Source organism: Daldinia loculata (assembly GCF_022478755.1).
Source record: "Daldinia loculata strain CBS 113971 unplaced genomic scaffold F4817scaffold_7, whole genome shotgun sequence".
Lineage (NCBI taxonomy): Eukaryota > Fungi > Ascomycota > Sordariomycetes > Xylariales > Hypoxylaceae > Daldinia > Daldinia loculata.
The window spans coordinates 401020-417659 of NW_026054861.1; the positions used below are offsets into that span (position 1 = coordinate 401020).

Sequence of the window (16640 nt, forward strand, 5' to 3'; positions counted from 1 at the left end):
TTAAAAAAATCCCCGGGCCCTGTGTTTTTTTGGTGGGCCCACCCTGGTTTTCTGGTTTGGGCCCCCCTATCGGTCCTTTACCAGGTAATGCCCCCCCCCCCCCCCCCCCCCCTTTTTTTTTTACCGTTTTGGAATGTGTGCTGCTAATCCCTTGCTGGTACATTGTGCCAGTGAGGGTTCTATATAGGTCATCTCTAGGAAGTAGGAAGCTGAGCCTTGTCCAATGTCCATTTTTTCATTGGTCTTGGCAACGCTCCTCGTCCATGTTCGGCGATCATGAATGCTGAGCATACTTGTGGGCTTAATTTTTGATTTACCATCTCACATCAGAGACATCTTTTTTCATTATGTTCATTACCTTGCGTAGTGTCATGAGGAAGAAACATTGTACTAGAGCCGAGCCATCCGAATAATAAGACTGGGCTGTACTGTGATGAATGGTTTTATCATCAACTTTTTCGACTTCCGTAACACCGGTTGGCCTCGCATTTCCATGATGTCTTTTCCTCCACCACTTCCGCTCACAACTCCGTAATCATTTCACGGGGGAAGAAGTCCTCTCCGCTCAAAACCTGGTGTAAAAATTGGAAAGAAAAGACGATATATCTTTAAAGATCTAATACCGAGCGAACTAGTTCGGAATTTAACTTATACAAGACTACGACACCAGGCTTCTCTACCGCAACTCTCTTTCTCCCGTGAAAGCGACCGACTTGTACGTCTCCTCTTGCTGCTCCGGAATGCTCATGCCTCGCCACGCACCGCCGTTCTTCGAGAGGGTCATTTTCCGGGTTGGGCGATTGCTACCCTCGGTGGTAGCCACGCCCACATTCAAGAGTTCGACATCGCTATCGTCACGTCCGTGTCGTTCGGTGTCGAATTCGGCAGGGCCCTCGCTAAGAACTGACCACTCCTGCTTGATGCTGATCTTAGCCCGGGAGTCTCCTAGCCGATTGCCAGAAGAGGATGGTCCGAAGCTGTTGAATGTCGAACCGCCGGTCGCGCGAGTGGTACCGAACAACTTCGGAAGCGCAAGACTGAAGAGTGATCGCACTGCCGGCATGCATGCGCACGCAATACCTACAGGAACTTCGATTGTCGACCAGTATCCCGTCTCAACATAGTCCTCTAATGAGTCGGGTTAGGATTACCGCCAGGTAGCACCGGAAGATTTCTTGCCGGAGAAGCACTTACGCGTGAGGTTTTGAGTGTTACCAAATCGGATGAGGGAGTTAAGACGGACGATGCTGACGATTGTAATGCTGTGCAATAGATTAGTGCGTGCCTTTTGCTATGGATTCTCAGGGGAATCGCATACAAGAAACCGACAGTAAACATAGCAATAATTTGCAGCCTCTTTCTTAGCGACAAGGACAGAGCGAACAGTTCGGGGAGCGGAAGTATAATGACAGCCAGATCCAAAGCGATGTTGATAGCTGCGGCGGACCATCCCAACACATTGATGCTGATACATTGCGTCTCGAATTCGCCGTCCCATTGCAGCCAGGCCCCCTTTATCGGATTACATTGGAAGATCAGAAGTAAATCGTAGGTGATGGCGTAAACTAAGTTGATGGCTATGAGAGCATATGTGCATAGACGAAATGACCGCTTCGGGAAGACCTTCAGGTAGAAGAAGAGAATGGAAATCTTGGTCAAAGCTAGGGCCGTGATGTATAACAATTCGTCGAAAAAATACAGCTATTTCCCGTATCAGTAACAAATTGTTCTTGTGGATCGCTGGCGGAAGCTAACTCACCCGAAGGACCTCTGTTATATCATCATGCGGGACGAACCACATGTCCAGACCGAGCCCGTTGTCGGTAACTAATCGAATATTAGCATAGAAAACTATATAGATACCTTTATGGCAAGTAACGTACTAGGGATGGAGATACCTGCGAGGCCAATCGCCAGGACCTATAAAGTAAGTTAGAAAACCCCGATGAATTAGGTCCCAGCTCACGAATGCATACCATAACAAAACACATAACAGTATCATCATGACCCCAATCATGTGGCCCAATAAGTCTTGCAGTGCACCGTAGAATGAAAGCCAGAAGCCCAATTGCTCCGAAGACCATCGCAAGGATACGAATAAGGTCACGTCTATCCTCGCCTTCTATGCCGCATGTTTCCGCCGAGAATTTCTTCGTAGCTAGTAACATCACCCAAGTCAGTCATGTAAACAAACCAAGCCTCCTTTTTGACTCACATAATTGATCACGGATCGAGCAGCTAGCAGTCACGCATTCGGTAATTTGTGCTTGTAGCGACGCAGTAGTGCAGATACAAGTAGTGTTGCTCGTTGAGCAGTCCGAGTTGGCAGTCGATGTTAGGATGCATTTTAACTAAGCACTTCTTAGCCCAGGTCTTCACTGAGCCTTTCCTCGAAGGGCTCTCTCTCCTCCTCTTCCTTGGAAGACTTACACCACAAGCAGGGGCTCCAGTAACGTCGAGAACGGCCAGCGCTGGTTGCAATGCCGTCAGGCATAGCAAAAGCAACGAAAGGAACTGCATCCTGCCCGATCGCAAACGAAAGATCTGAGGTTATAGGGGGGGAAACAAAACGAATGACACCACAGAACCATAGAAATTTTCAAAAGGGAGGGAACCCTAGACTTAGTATATTTTCTGGAGAGAAGTCGAATCGAGCGCCACCCTTGGTCCAAAGAGAGTATGTATGTATGCGTAGCAGCGGAAACTACTCGATAAGGCAAGACCAGGATATCAAAGGACTACATGGTGTCGATCAGTGGTACCGATTTCTTCTCATGCCTTGTGTTTTCGTATGCAAAAGTAACTCACTAATGTAACTCTGTCTGCTCTGGGAACCCAGCCTTGTGGGACACATCCCGGTTTGTACATACAGTTCGTCAATGTCTACATAGTACAAGCTGGTGTGACAGCTAAGCTACAGCTAAGCTCAAAACCGGCAATCTACCGGTGGCGATAATTCTGCGATCAAGCCTTAGTTTTCCGGCCTTGGTTATCACTATCATGTCCATGCGCGGTTTACGTAGTTTCTAGACCTGCCGAATCAGGAGATATCGCCCCCCAGATTTAGAGTCGTCTAGGTATGTATGTAGGCAAGATAAAGGAGGCTTACTGACGTACCTGTGATTCGGCGATTCGGTGCTATTGTGCTGCCCTTGCAGTTTTGAGGCTATTGGTGCCTGGTTGCCGGGGACATTATGAGGTGACATTTTGTGGTGGCGTTCGCTTAAGCTTCTCGAAGCTTTTTTATCTTTTCAACATTGGCTGTTCCGGCGAGATCCGGCCGGGGTAAATTTTGCTTAGAATTCAATATTTACTCGGAATGCTACTTTGCCGTCGTAGCTTCATACATGCAAATGTAGACTGCCTGGTCGACCGGAGTGCTGGTAAGTACCCTAGGTACCTAATATGGTAAACATTATCTGCTGTGCAGTATTACCCATCTCACCATCTTATTGGCATGACATTCTGATCAACTTTAGGCCGATAAACTTTTGGCAGTTCGGCATAAAATTTATGCGGCTCAAAGCTCGTTCCTGACCAGTGTCACGTTAGAGATACCTTATGTATAGACGGACGGGATGCCAGATATGGTTAACATCCCCGTGACGGCTCCGTGCCTATGCCGCTGATGATTTGCTGGACGTACTATTCTAACCCGATTCGATTAGAGCCGCGTACCGGTCTTGGAACGGCGTATCTGGATATCCACTCCGGTAGTTGCCATTACCTACGTGCGGTTGCTCAAACCCCAGAAACCCGGAACCACACAAAGAAAAACGTGTTCCAGGGAAACGCTATTTCCGAAAACTCTGACAGAAGATTGTTTCGAATCATTTAAGTCAGGCTCGCTTCACTTCTCTTACCGAGTAAAGCCATAGTTAAGGCATGACCTGCTAGATTCATGTTACTCCGCTACCTAAGATACAGGTAAGCACTAGCAAAACAGCTCTCAAAAGAGAATCAGGGTCCGATCAAGTTCATTCTATCCGCGCTGACAGCTTTAGGTACCCAAGACACTAAATAGAAGACGCCGCGCTAGACCTACGGCAAGTCTCCAAACACCCGAAATGTCGTTGGTGAGTTTCTATTATATATGATTAAATATATTAGATAATGTAAAAATTGAGTAAACATTATTTTAAGGACGAAAACTTTTTTATTATAATTTAAAAATTATAATTTTGTTATGATTTTAAATTTAATATATATATATAAAAAAGGTAATATATTAAATTATATAATATATGTAAAAATAAAAAGTTTACGTGGTTATATTTTATAATTATATATGTAATTAATAAAATTTATAAAGTAATTATTTTGTAATAATTATATATAAATTTTAATATAAAGGGATATTTTTTTATATTTTTTAATGTTTTCGGCGGTTTTTTTAAAAAGCGTTTAATAGTAGGTTATTACTTGCGGTAAGCAATAATTTTATATTAAAATTATATAATTTAATTAATACGTTTATTTTAATTTATAATATACGATTTAGTTAATTTATTAAGGTTATATTATAATATAGTTAAATTAAAAAAGGTAATAAATATTAAATTATTTAATTATTTTATACGTAATATTGCAATGTAAATAAAACCGGTAATAAATTTCTTTTTAAAAATATTTAATATAATTTAATTATAAATAATTTTTTAAATTTTATAAATTATAATAATAAAAGTAATTATTAATAAAAATTAGCTATATTGGCAAGGTTTATTATTAATTTTATACGATTAAATTAAACGAAAAATAAAGATTATTATTTTATTTTATTTTATATAAAAAAATAAAGGTTTAATATAATTGGAAAAAAAAACAAAAATAACGGAAAAAGGTAAAATAGTTAAATTAAAACCTTTTAATTATATTAAATTTTTAATAATATTAACAGATTTATTTATAAAACTTTAATTTATTTAAATATTTTATGTTAATATATATTATACGTTAATAATTATAAGTAATTAATATTTAAAATTATTAATTAATTAAATATTAAATAATTTTTAATTTTAATTAATCCCGATTATTTTAACGTTTTTTATTAAGTAATTAAAAAATAATAAATAATTATAATTATATTTATTTATAATATTATATTAAAGAAAGATTTAAAAAGTTGTATTAAAACGATTAATTTTGTTAAAATTTAATTTAGTTTATATTTTAATGTTAAATAATTCCCATTTAAACCGATTTATATAAAAGTAATAAATAGTTTTTAAAACTTGATAAAAAGTTTTTTAATTAAAGTTATTTTGTTATATAACGGTAAATAAACGAATTATTTAATTAAAATATTTATATATAATATAATTAATTATATTATTAATATTAACGAGATTTTAAAAAAATAATAATTAGTTATTAACAAAAAAAAACTATTAAAAATTATTTAATATAATTATATTTAAGCTATTTATAATTTGTTAATCGGGTGATATAAATTAAAAATAAGTTTTAAAATAAAGGTTTAAATTAATTTAAGGAAATAGTTATTTATTATGTGTGTGTGTGGCTTTTATAAGCGATAAAAGACTTATATTAAGGTTAATTACTTTATTAATTAGTTAAAAATTATTTATAACGTTGGTTATAAACCTTATTTATGCGATATATTCCCGAATTTTTCAAGATTATTGTTTCGAAAGATTTTATATAATTAATAAAACTATCTTTTTTATTTTATTATTATTTTTTAATTTAGATAATGATTATTTATAGTTTTATATATATTTATAAAAAAGATGTGTATATTACCTTTTAATTAAAGTAACAGTTATAAAAAAATTATATTTAAATAAATATTTTTATTTTTTTGTTAATATTTTTTATAAATGTTGTAATTTGGGATTTATATTAACAATTTAGTTTAATTTATGCGTTTATAAATTATAAATTAACTATTATTAATTTATTTTTTTTAATAAATTATTTATGTTTATAAAAAATAAATTAATTATTATTAATTTATTTTTTTTTTAAAATAAAAGCTTATGGGAAGTAAATTAATTGTTATTAATTAAAACTGTTTTTTTTAAAACAAAATAAATACGCGAATAATGGAGACTAAATGTTAAAAACAACTTTATTTTAGATTTTACCCCTAACGTTTTAAAAGTTATGTTATTAACAAGTTAAAGTAATAATTATTATCTTTATCTTTATTTTTGTTTAATTAATGGCATAATTTATATTATTTTGTAAGTTTAAAGCGTATTTTTATAAATTTATACTTTTTTTAACTTAGTATATATTAAAGGTTTAAATCTTGTATATTATAAACGGCATATTTAAGCCTTTTGCAATGCCTTGTTAACCAATCGTACCTTTTTTCTGGCTTTTTAAGGTACGGATAAAAATAGTTTAATATATTACCCTTTGGTGTTATAACAAATACCCTTAAATTTATAAACGGTAATGTTGTTTTTTAATATAATAATATTATTAACTACTTTCCGTAATCGTTTAACAAAAACTATACGAACTTTAAAGTTTTATTTTTAATTATTTAATTAAATTATATTTAAGTTTAATTAAAAGTTATTTTACCGGCAATAGTTTTTAAAAACTTTTATACAAATAGTTATCCTTAAACCTTGGCTAAGTTTTAAGCTTTGGTTTTAATATACGTATGTTTTTATTATTTATATATTAAACGGATATTAATTAAAACCGATCAAGTAAAATAAAAGCTTAAATTAATTTAAAAAAACAGTTATTTATTATATATATGTATGGCTTTTATAAGCGATAAAAGACTTATATTAAAGTTAATTACCCTGTTAATTAACTAGAAGTTATCCATAATGTTAGTTATAAACCTTGTTTATGTAATATATTCCTGAATTTTTCGAAATCATTATTTTAAAAGATTTTATATAGTTAATAAAGTTATTTTTTTTATTTTATTATTATTTTTTAATTTAAATAATAATTATTTATAGTTTTATATATATTTATAAAAAAGATATATATGTTATTTTTTAGTTAAAGTAATAGTTATAAAAAAATTATATTTAAATAAGTATTTTTGTTTTTTTATTAATATTTTTTATAAATGTTATAATTTAAGATTTATATAAATAATTTAGTTTAATTCGTACGTTTATAAATTATAAATTAACTATTATTAATTTGTTTTTTTTAATAAATTATGGTGTTTATAAAAAATAGGTTAACTATTATTAATTTACTTTTTTTTTAAAGCGAAATGTATGTTTTTTAAAAATAAATTAATTATTATTAATTTATTTTTTTATATAAAATTAAATATATTTATAAGAAATAAGTTAATTATTGTTAATTTGTCTTTTTTTATAAGGTTAAAAATAAATATGTAAAGTGTAAGTAATAAACGTTAAAAATAGTTTTATTTTATATTTTTACTTTTAACGTTTTTAAAGTTATGTTATTATTAAGTTAAAGTAACGGTTATTTTTTTTATTTAGTTGTTAACGCAGTTTATGTTATTTTATAAGTTTAAAATGTGTTTTTATAAATTTATACTTTTTTTAATTAAATATATGTTAAAATTATAAATTGTTTATACCGTAAATAACATATTTAAACCTTTTGTAATGTTTTGTTAACCAATTATGTTTGTTTTTTAGTTTTTTAAAATATGGATAAATATATTTTAACGCATTTTTTGCTTCGGTAATAAATATTTTTAGATTTATTAATGGCGTTGTTTTTTAGTATAATAAAATTATTAACTATTTTTTGTAGTTTTTTAACGTAAACTGCGCGTAACTTAATATTTTATTTTTAGTTATTTAATTAAGTTATGTTTAAACTTATTTTAAAGTTATTTTAATAATTATAGTTTTGAAAAATTTTTATACGGGTAATTATTTTTTAATTTTGGTTAAGTTATAAGTTTTAATTTTAATATATATACGTTTTTATTATTTATATTATATTTTAAGATTTAATTAAAGTTAAATTATTGTTATAATTATCTTATATTTTTAACGTATATTAATAATAATGTTTTTTTCGGACGGCGTTAACTTTTTACAAAATAAATAAACAACCTTTTAAATTAATGGTAGTTTATTTAATTAATTTATTTTAAATTTTATTATAATAAATTGTAAAATTTTAAGATTAATTATATAATTAATTTAAGTTTAAATTTAAATATAATATATAAATTTAATTATTTAAAACAAATATTTTATTAAAAAGTCCTTTTTTTTTTTATTATATAAGTTATTTATTTTGTTGTTTATAAAAAAGTTTTATTTACGGCTTATAATTGTTATTTTGGCTTTTTTTTTTACTGCAGTTATTATTGGTTTAATTGGCAGATAAATTATAATATAAGGTATATTTTGTATATTAAAGTTAATATGTAATTACGCTTTACGTTATTTAATATGTATATAAAATTATATATATTAATTGGCAAAGTTTTATTGGTTATTAAGTTTGGTAATGGTTGGAATAATTATATTGAAAGTTATTAAAAACGATATATTAAATGTTGTAAAATAAAAATAAAAATAAATAAATAAATAAATAAAGTTATAAAAAATAAATAATTAATTTTAATATAATAATTTAAATGTTTAATATAATAATTATTTTAAATGTAAACTAGAATTTATAATTATTAAACGGATATTAACTGGAATTAATTAAGTGAAATAAAGGTTTAAATTAATTTAAAAAAATAACTATTTATTGTGTGTGTATATGGCTTTTATAAGTAATAAAAAACTTATATTAAAGTTAATTACTTTATTAATTAATTAAAAGCTATTTATAATGTTAGTTATAAACCTTGTTTATGCGACATTATATTATTTTTTAAGACTTTAAATATTATAAGTTGCTATTATAGTTTTTTTATATTTTTAACGTATAATGGTAATAACGTTTTTTTCGGATAGTGTTAGTTTTTTTCGAAATAACCATATGACTTTTTAAACTAATAATGGCTTATTTAAATAAGTTATTTTAAGTTTTATTATAGTTAATTATAAGATTTTAAGATTAATTATACGGTTAATTTAGGTTTAAATTTAAGTATAATATGTGGATTTGGTTAATTAAATTAAATGACGTATTAAAAAGTTTTTTTTTTTATTGTTATATAAGTTATATATTTTATTACTTGTAAAAAGGTTTTTTTTATAATTTATAATTATTGTTTTGGCTTTTTTTTTTATTGTAATTAACGTTGGTTTAACTGGTAGATAAATTATTATATAAAGTGTATTTTAAACATCGGAATCGATGTAAGATTATGTTTTATGCCATTTGGCATATATATAAAACTATATATATTAATTGGTAAAATTTTATTGGTTATTAAATTTAATGGTTGTTGGAATAATTGTATTAAAAGCTATTAAAAACGATATTTTAATTGTTTAAAATATAAATAAAATAAATAAGTAAATAAATAAATAAATAAATAAATATATAATAAACGGATGATTGGTTTGTAAGTTTATAATTTAAAATAATATATAATGGTTATTTTAAACGCGAACCGGGATTTATAACTGTTAATCGGGTAATATAAATTAAAGATAAATTTTAAAATAAAGGCTTAAATTAATTTAAAAAGATAGTTATTTATTATGTGTGTGTGTAACTTTTATAAACAACAAAAAACCCACATTAAAGTTAACCATTTTATTGGTTAATTAAAAATTATCCATAACGTTGGTTATAAACTTCGTTTATATAACATAATTATATTTAAATTTATTATAATTTCTTTAAATTAAAAATTAATTTAATAAAAAGTTTTTAAATTAATTATAAATTTTTTATTAATAAAAATATATTATATAATATTAAAATTATATTAAGTTTAATTTAATGTTATAATTAATAAAAGGTTAAATATATTTTATACCGGCAATTAAAAGGTAAAATAAAAAGTATAATTGTTAATAATATTAATTATTATTTTTATAAACGTAATATAAAGGACCAGATTTTATATACCGTATTTTTACACCAATTATTATAAATATACCAAAAAAATGTTTAACATATATATTTTTTTATTATTATTTAATTTATTAACGTTAATTAATAACAATGTTAAGTTTTTATTAATAAAATAATTTCGGTAATAATTTATATATAAATTATAAAATTTTTACTATTTTGTATTTAATATATTTTTAGTATTGTTAAGGATATTTATAATGTAAATATTAAAATTATTATATTATTACTAAATATTAATTTAATAATTAGTTTTATTACTAAAATTTGGATATTTATTAATATAAAAGTTTTAATTATATTAAATATTTTTAAACCGATATTTTAATCAATTTTAAACTATAATATATTTTTAATTATTTGGTTAAAAATTAATTATATTATTTTATAAATTATAAATTATTTTAACAAAAATATTTTCGTTTTAAAATTTTTTATAATTAACAGGGATTAAAATTTTTTTATAATAATTTATAAAGTAAATATTATAATATTATTTATTACATGCGGTATATATATTAACATATATTTTATATAAAATATTATTAATAGTTTTTATTTTATTAATAAAATCCCGAAAAAAATAATATAATATAAGTTTAATTTAACAATAATCCTTGTGTTAATCCCCGTTTAATTTATATTTTAAATTATATATAAAAATATAGTTTTAAGCTTAAGGTTAAAATATTAATTTATAATTTTAATTATACCAAATAAACCACTTAAATAATATTATTTAAAATAATATATTAAACCAATTATAATATTTAATAAATATAAAATTTATTTTTTAAATTTACTTATTAACAATTATAAAACGTTAAATATTTTTAAAATTTAACCAGTAATTTACTTAAAACGTAATATAAAAATTTATTTATAATAAATATTTAAATAACTTATATATTAATTTTTACCCCGAAATATTACATTTATTAAATACCTTATTTATAAACTTTATTATAAATAATAAAAACAAAAACCGATTATTAAAACGGGGTATAATTTTAATAATTAATATAATAAAAACTTAAATAAATATTTTAACTTTAAAATAATATTTAATAATATAAACTTTTACAGTATATACGTTAATATACGGCGCCATATCCATATTAACGCTTTATTTAATTATAATAATAACGTTATATAAATTTAACTTTAAATCATTCCGCTTTACTATAAAACCGTTGTAATTAAAATTTAATAATTTATTAACTTTAATTAATAATATTAATAAACGGGAATAATAAAATTGGCATTAGTATTAAAATAATTTAATATTTTTATTTAAAATATACCAAAAAACCGTAATAAATATTTAAAATTCTTAAAATTCCGGTAATTAAACCGCTTTTTTATTTAAAACTTATATAATAATAATAAGTTTAAAATTTAAATTACTAACGCCGTATTTTTTTTTTAACAACCAGAAATAATAATTTAAATTATATATATAAATTTATATAAACTATACAATTTTTTATAAATATATAACAATATATAACTTTTTATTAATTAAAAAATTAAATAAGTTATTTGTAAATATTTAACTTAATACCGGATTTATAATTATAATATATTTAAACTAAGTTTAAATAAAATTTTTTTGGTTTTTTAACATTAATATATTATAAGTAGCAATTTATAAATCTTATTTACTATTTTATAATAACGTATGGGTATGTGGATTATCCCGGTTTTATTATTTAAATCGATATTAAAAATTATTAATTTTAAATTTAATTAAAATTATAACTTTAAAAAATTTCGTAAATTAAATATAAAAATGGTAAACAATAACATATAAATATAACTATAAATTATTTTTAATTATAACAATTTTAAAAATTTTATTAACATTTTATTATTTTAAATACCTCGATAAAAACTAATAAAAATTATTTTATTACATATTAACAACATTAAAAGTAAAAAATAACGCCAAATATTTAAATGTATTAATTTACAAGTTTAATTTTATTTACTAGTTTATTTAATAAAGTTAAATATTTAATATATTAATAATATATTAAATTATTAAATTAAATAACGTTTACGTATTTAACGTATTTTTATTAAAAATAACTTATATATTATTAATACTGGTAAAATTTACCAAATTTACCCAATTAATATAAAACATATTTTAATTATTAATTTGGTAATGTTATAATATATTAAAAACTATATAATAAAAGTAAAAGTAAGAAATAAATTTATTATCGTATCACCGGAAAATATGTTTAATATAATTTATAAATTTAACATTATAAAGCTAAAAAATTATAAATTTACTTACGTTATATAAATAAAAAATGGAAAAAGTAAAAAATAAAAATAATTAAATTTTATTTAATTTAAATATAAGGGTAAATTAAATATTAAGCAAGTTAAGCAAAATATTAAATTTATTAATAAAATTTTATATAATATTAAATTATAATTATAAAATAATTAAATTAAAAACAGCAAAAATATTATATTTATTTATAAAAATAATAAAATTATTATTTAAAATATTATTATTAATATTTTTATTATTGTTATTTAATTAATGTAACAATAACTGTAATAATATATTATTATCTTTTAATAATTAAAAAAACCAACTTTTATTTATTAAAATATTTTAATAATTAAAGTAATTTTCTCGTAAAAAATAAAATTATTATATAATATATTTTTAGCAAATATAAAAATTTTAAAAAATTTATTGTTATAATCAAAAATTAATTAACTGTAATATAATAACGTTAAATTTTTTAAGTAATTTTAATAATTGCCGGTATAATAAACTAATATTTTAGAAAAAATGGCAAATATAACTTTTATAATAATATTATAAACCTTAGATTTAACAGATTTTAATAAAATAATAAAGTTAAGATATAATTATTTTTTTTGTTTATATTAATATTAAAAAAAACTTAAGTATAATACCGAAATTAAGGTTATTTTTAACCGAAAAAAAATATACGTTATTTAATATTAAATTTACATTATAAAATTTATAACTACGGTATATACCATTTTTAAATCGTATATTAAACTATTATTTTTTATAACGGATATAAAATTCTCGGATATTTCAGGCCAAATTATCGTAAAAAATTTCGAATAAAGTTAAATTTATATTATTAATAACCGATAATTTAAATATATCCGACGTTAGTTATATAAATAATTATATAAAAAACTATATTAATAATAATGGTAATAATAATGGTAATAAAAAGTTATTAACGTTAAAATTTTCCCGTAAATAAATTTGGATAATGTATAAAAAAAGTATAAAAAAAAAAAATAACGTATTAATATTTCGGCGTTAATTTTAATAAACATATTACGTAACTATATATATTTAACGCACCTTTTAAATACCATTAAAATCTTAACTATTAAAACTTTAACATTAATAAATTAATAATTATATATTAATTATATTTATAAACCGTTTATGTTAATAAATCGTTATTAATTTAATTTGTAAATTGGTTAAAATCAAACCGTTAATAATAAAAATTAACATATTTAAATTTATTAATACATTATATAAATAATAATAATTTAACTTATATAATTAAACTTTATAAATTTAAACTTAATTTATAATAAATTTTAATAATATTAAATATACCGTTATAAATTGGAAAAAAAAAGTTGTTAACAAAATTAACCACGTTATTTTAAGGCTTATATGTTATTACCACCCCCGTTATTAAACATTTTAAAAAAATTTTATTAAAATAAAAATAAAGTTTATAATATTGCTTTTTAAGTAGTAAAATAAAGGTTAAAAAAAAAGATGTAAAAGAAAAAAATAATTAAATAATTAAAAAAAAAAAAACGTTTTATTTATAAATAATTTTAAAAGATAAAATAAGTAAATAAATTATATATATAAAAAGGATAAAATAATCTAGGAAATATATATTTAATAATAGTTTTTTTTAAAATTATATAAATTATAATAAACTTCTCGCAACTTAAAAATAAAGTTTATAATATTATAAAATTAATATATATAAAAAAATTATATAATATTAATAAAAAAAATTATAAAAAAAATAAAAAAATTAAATTTTAAATAAAAAAGTAATATAATATATATAAAAAATTTTACTTAAAAAATTATATTAAAATTTTCTTTTATTAAAATAAATTTTATTAAGTTTTATTAAACCTTATTTATAATTAATTAATTAAATAAATTAAATTTATATATATAAATTAAAGTTAAAAAAAATTATATAATTTACCGTTATATAAAATCATATTAACATATTAAAATAACATAAATTTAAAATTATATTTAATATAATTAATTTATTTATTAAAATATAATTTTAAGGTTTTTAACAAAATACGTATATTTTATTTAATTAATTAAATTTTTACAATTAACTTTCCTTTTTAATTTTAAAACTTTTTAACATATTTACTTAAAATTTAATATATTATTTAATTAATTAATTATTATAACGCTTTATTATAAACTTATATTTATATATATAAATAAACGTTTATTAATTACACGTTTTATTTTATTAATTTTTATATTAATTTAAATATACTTATTTTTTATTAATATTATTATTAACGTTATTTATTAATTTAATTAAATATATCCTTTATTTATTTTTATAATAATTAATTTAATTAATTAAAAGTTTATTTTATTTATTTTATTATTAATTGGTCCGTATTTATTAAATTTAAGCCCTCCCCCCCCCGGTTCGAATTTAAAAGCAAAAACTTTCCTCCGAAAAAATGTTATATAAGCAAGTAAGGAAAGTTTTCTTAACAAGCATTCGTTAGGCATGATGAAATGCGCTTTGACAATACATGTCTAAACTTATCGCCCCCCTTACTAGTCTACGTACATACTGTATACTACCTACCCAGAAACCAGGTGGGTTTCTGTATTGTCGGAAGGCAGATCTCCACACTAGTGTAGGTTCTGTCCACCCTGTTGGGATTAGCTGCGATGGTAGCATACTATGTACAGCTCTTAGCTACTAGCTATTAGCAGAGATTGCATCTTAAAGCTGTCGAGATGAGGTTTATGGGACAATAGTGTGGAAGGGGGAAAACAATGCATATCGATCTATCAATAAAATGTAGCCTAGCCCCCCATTCGCCTCAATATACAGGAAGAAAAAAAGTTGATAAAGTCTCCTGAGGCGAGTCTATTAACGCACAGCTTGCCGCATATGGAGCCCGAGTTGAATCACGATCTCAAACACAAAGTAAGCCCTAATGCATAGCAGCCCATAACCGTATGATCTAGACAGTTTAAAGAGATATCTCCACCTTGGAGATGGTTACGGTCGTTGCAGTATTAGCGTATACTCTACAATAGCTACTATGTATTAGAGATGTGCCGTCGATCGTAGCATCTAAGGAATGCTACGCTGAAGTTGACGTCGAGGGAATTAGTAATCCTGTCATTCTGTAGATCACACCAGGATCGGAGCAAGTAGGTAACATGATGTGTCTAGAATATATATTGCAATAGAAGCTGCTCGAGTGTACATATTTCGGGATCCCTCCGCGACAGTGACTAGAAGGCTGGAAAGGTTAGAGCTCGCTCCGCTCCTGAATACATATCAGGGTTGAATCGTCGGTGATCGTCAATAAACCAACCATAACAGGATGACGGTAAAAACTATATTGTCCAAGTCAGTGGAATTAACTAGATATTATTGTTAATAGTTACGCACCATCTTCTATAATCAAGGCCAGTTGAAAACTAGAGAATCGCAAAGGAGCTAAAGATATTACGCAATTCTCCGTGGCTTACGGTATGTCTCTACGTGAGACCAACTTCACTACATGAAAAAAGTTCTGTATTGTGTAGGCCGTCCGCTTGAGGCTAGATAGGTACCCAGCCAACTTAGCCCGACGACGACTACCGTTACTGATTTGGAAATAGGAAGACTAGTTAGCCGCAACAATGCCACTACATTAGCCTCGATGAATATAAGGTTTAAGATCCGTATTGTGTTTCGACTATCTCGATTCGTCGTGCAGCGACAGATCTTAGCTTCGAATGCTGAAGACCATTTCTCCAGGGAAATTATAGCGCTATATGATTACTGTTTCTTGAGTAAGCCGCTAGAATACGTCGAAGTATTTGGCGCGGAAGGCTGGCGCACTGATAAATGTCTGACGAAATGATATATCAAGCTCGGCGTAGCAATATATTTCGCTCTGGAATTTGCGTTGGGAACAGCTAAACACTCTTCCTAATAGAGTCGAACTTGTCAGGTGAGTCGGTGACGGTGGATCTAACCGCAGTTCTTCATTCCAAGTTTCAATAGTCTGATCCTACATGAAATACTTAAGAATTGCGTATCAGATCTCGTGATGCCATCATACGAACTGCATCTAGGTACTAACAATAGATTGAAGCTGGGCGAAGCTAGGGATACAAGGGCAAAAGGCAAACCTGGTTTCCTTTGGATCATATCCAAGATAATCATTGGTTAAAAGAACCCGACAAAAAGAAAATACCTTGGCATAAAGCAGGGGAAAATACCAAGATGTGAAGATCTGATATGTGCTAGAGCTTAAAAATTGGCGTTGGTAAAATTGAAGCTTTTAGGGGGCTTGGGGCTTAGTCACTTAAGGGGATGCACATAGGATAT

The 16640-nt window shown here is 24.9% G+C and overlaps 1 protein-coding gene across 1 annotated transcript; it reads right to left on the reverse strand.

Annotated features, from left to right (window-relative positions):
- Positions 1 to 341: 341 nt before the first annotated feature.
- Positions 342 to 2725, reverse strand: F4817DRAFT_261547 (uncharacterized protein). The gene is made up of 8 exons (XM_049299295.1): positions 2431 to 2725; positions 2216 to 2351; positions 1977 to 2158; positions 1884 to 1920; positions 1760 to 1827; positions 1319 to 1701; positions 1195 to 1262; positions 342 to 1128 (listed from the first exon to the last, which is right to left on the reverse strand). The coding sequence occupies exons 1-8, from the start codon at positions 2518 to 2520 to the stop codon at positions 677 to 679; spliced, it is 1416 nt and encodes a 471-aa protein (XP_049162186.1). The 5' UTR covers positions 2521 to 2725; the 3' UTR covers positions 342 to 676.
- Positions 2726 to 16640: the final 13915 nt, after the last annotated feature.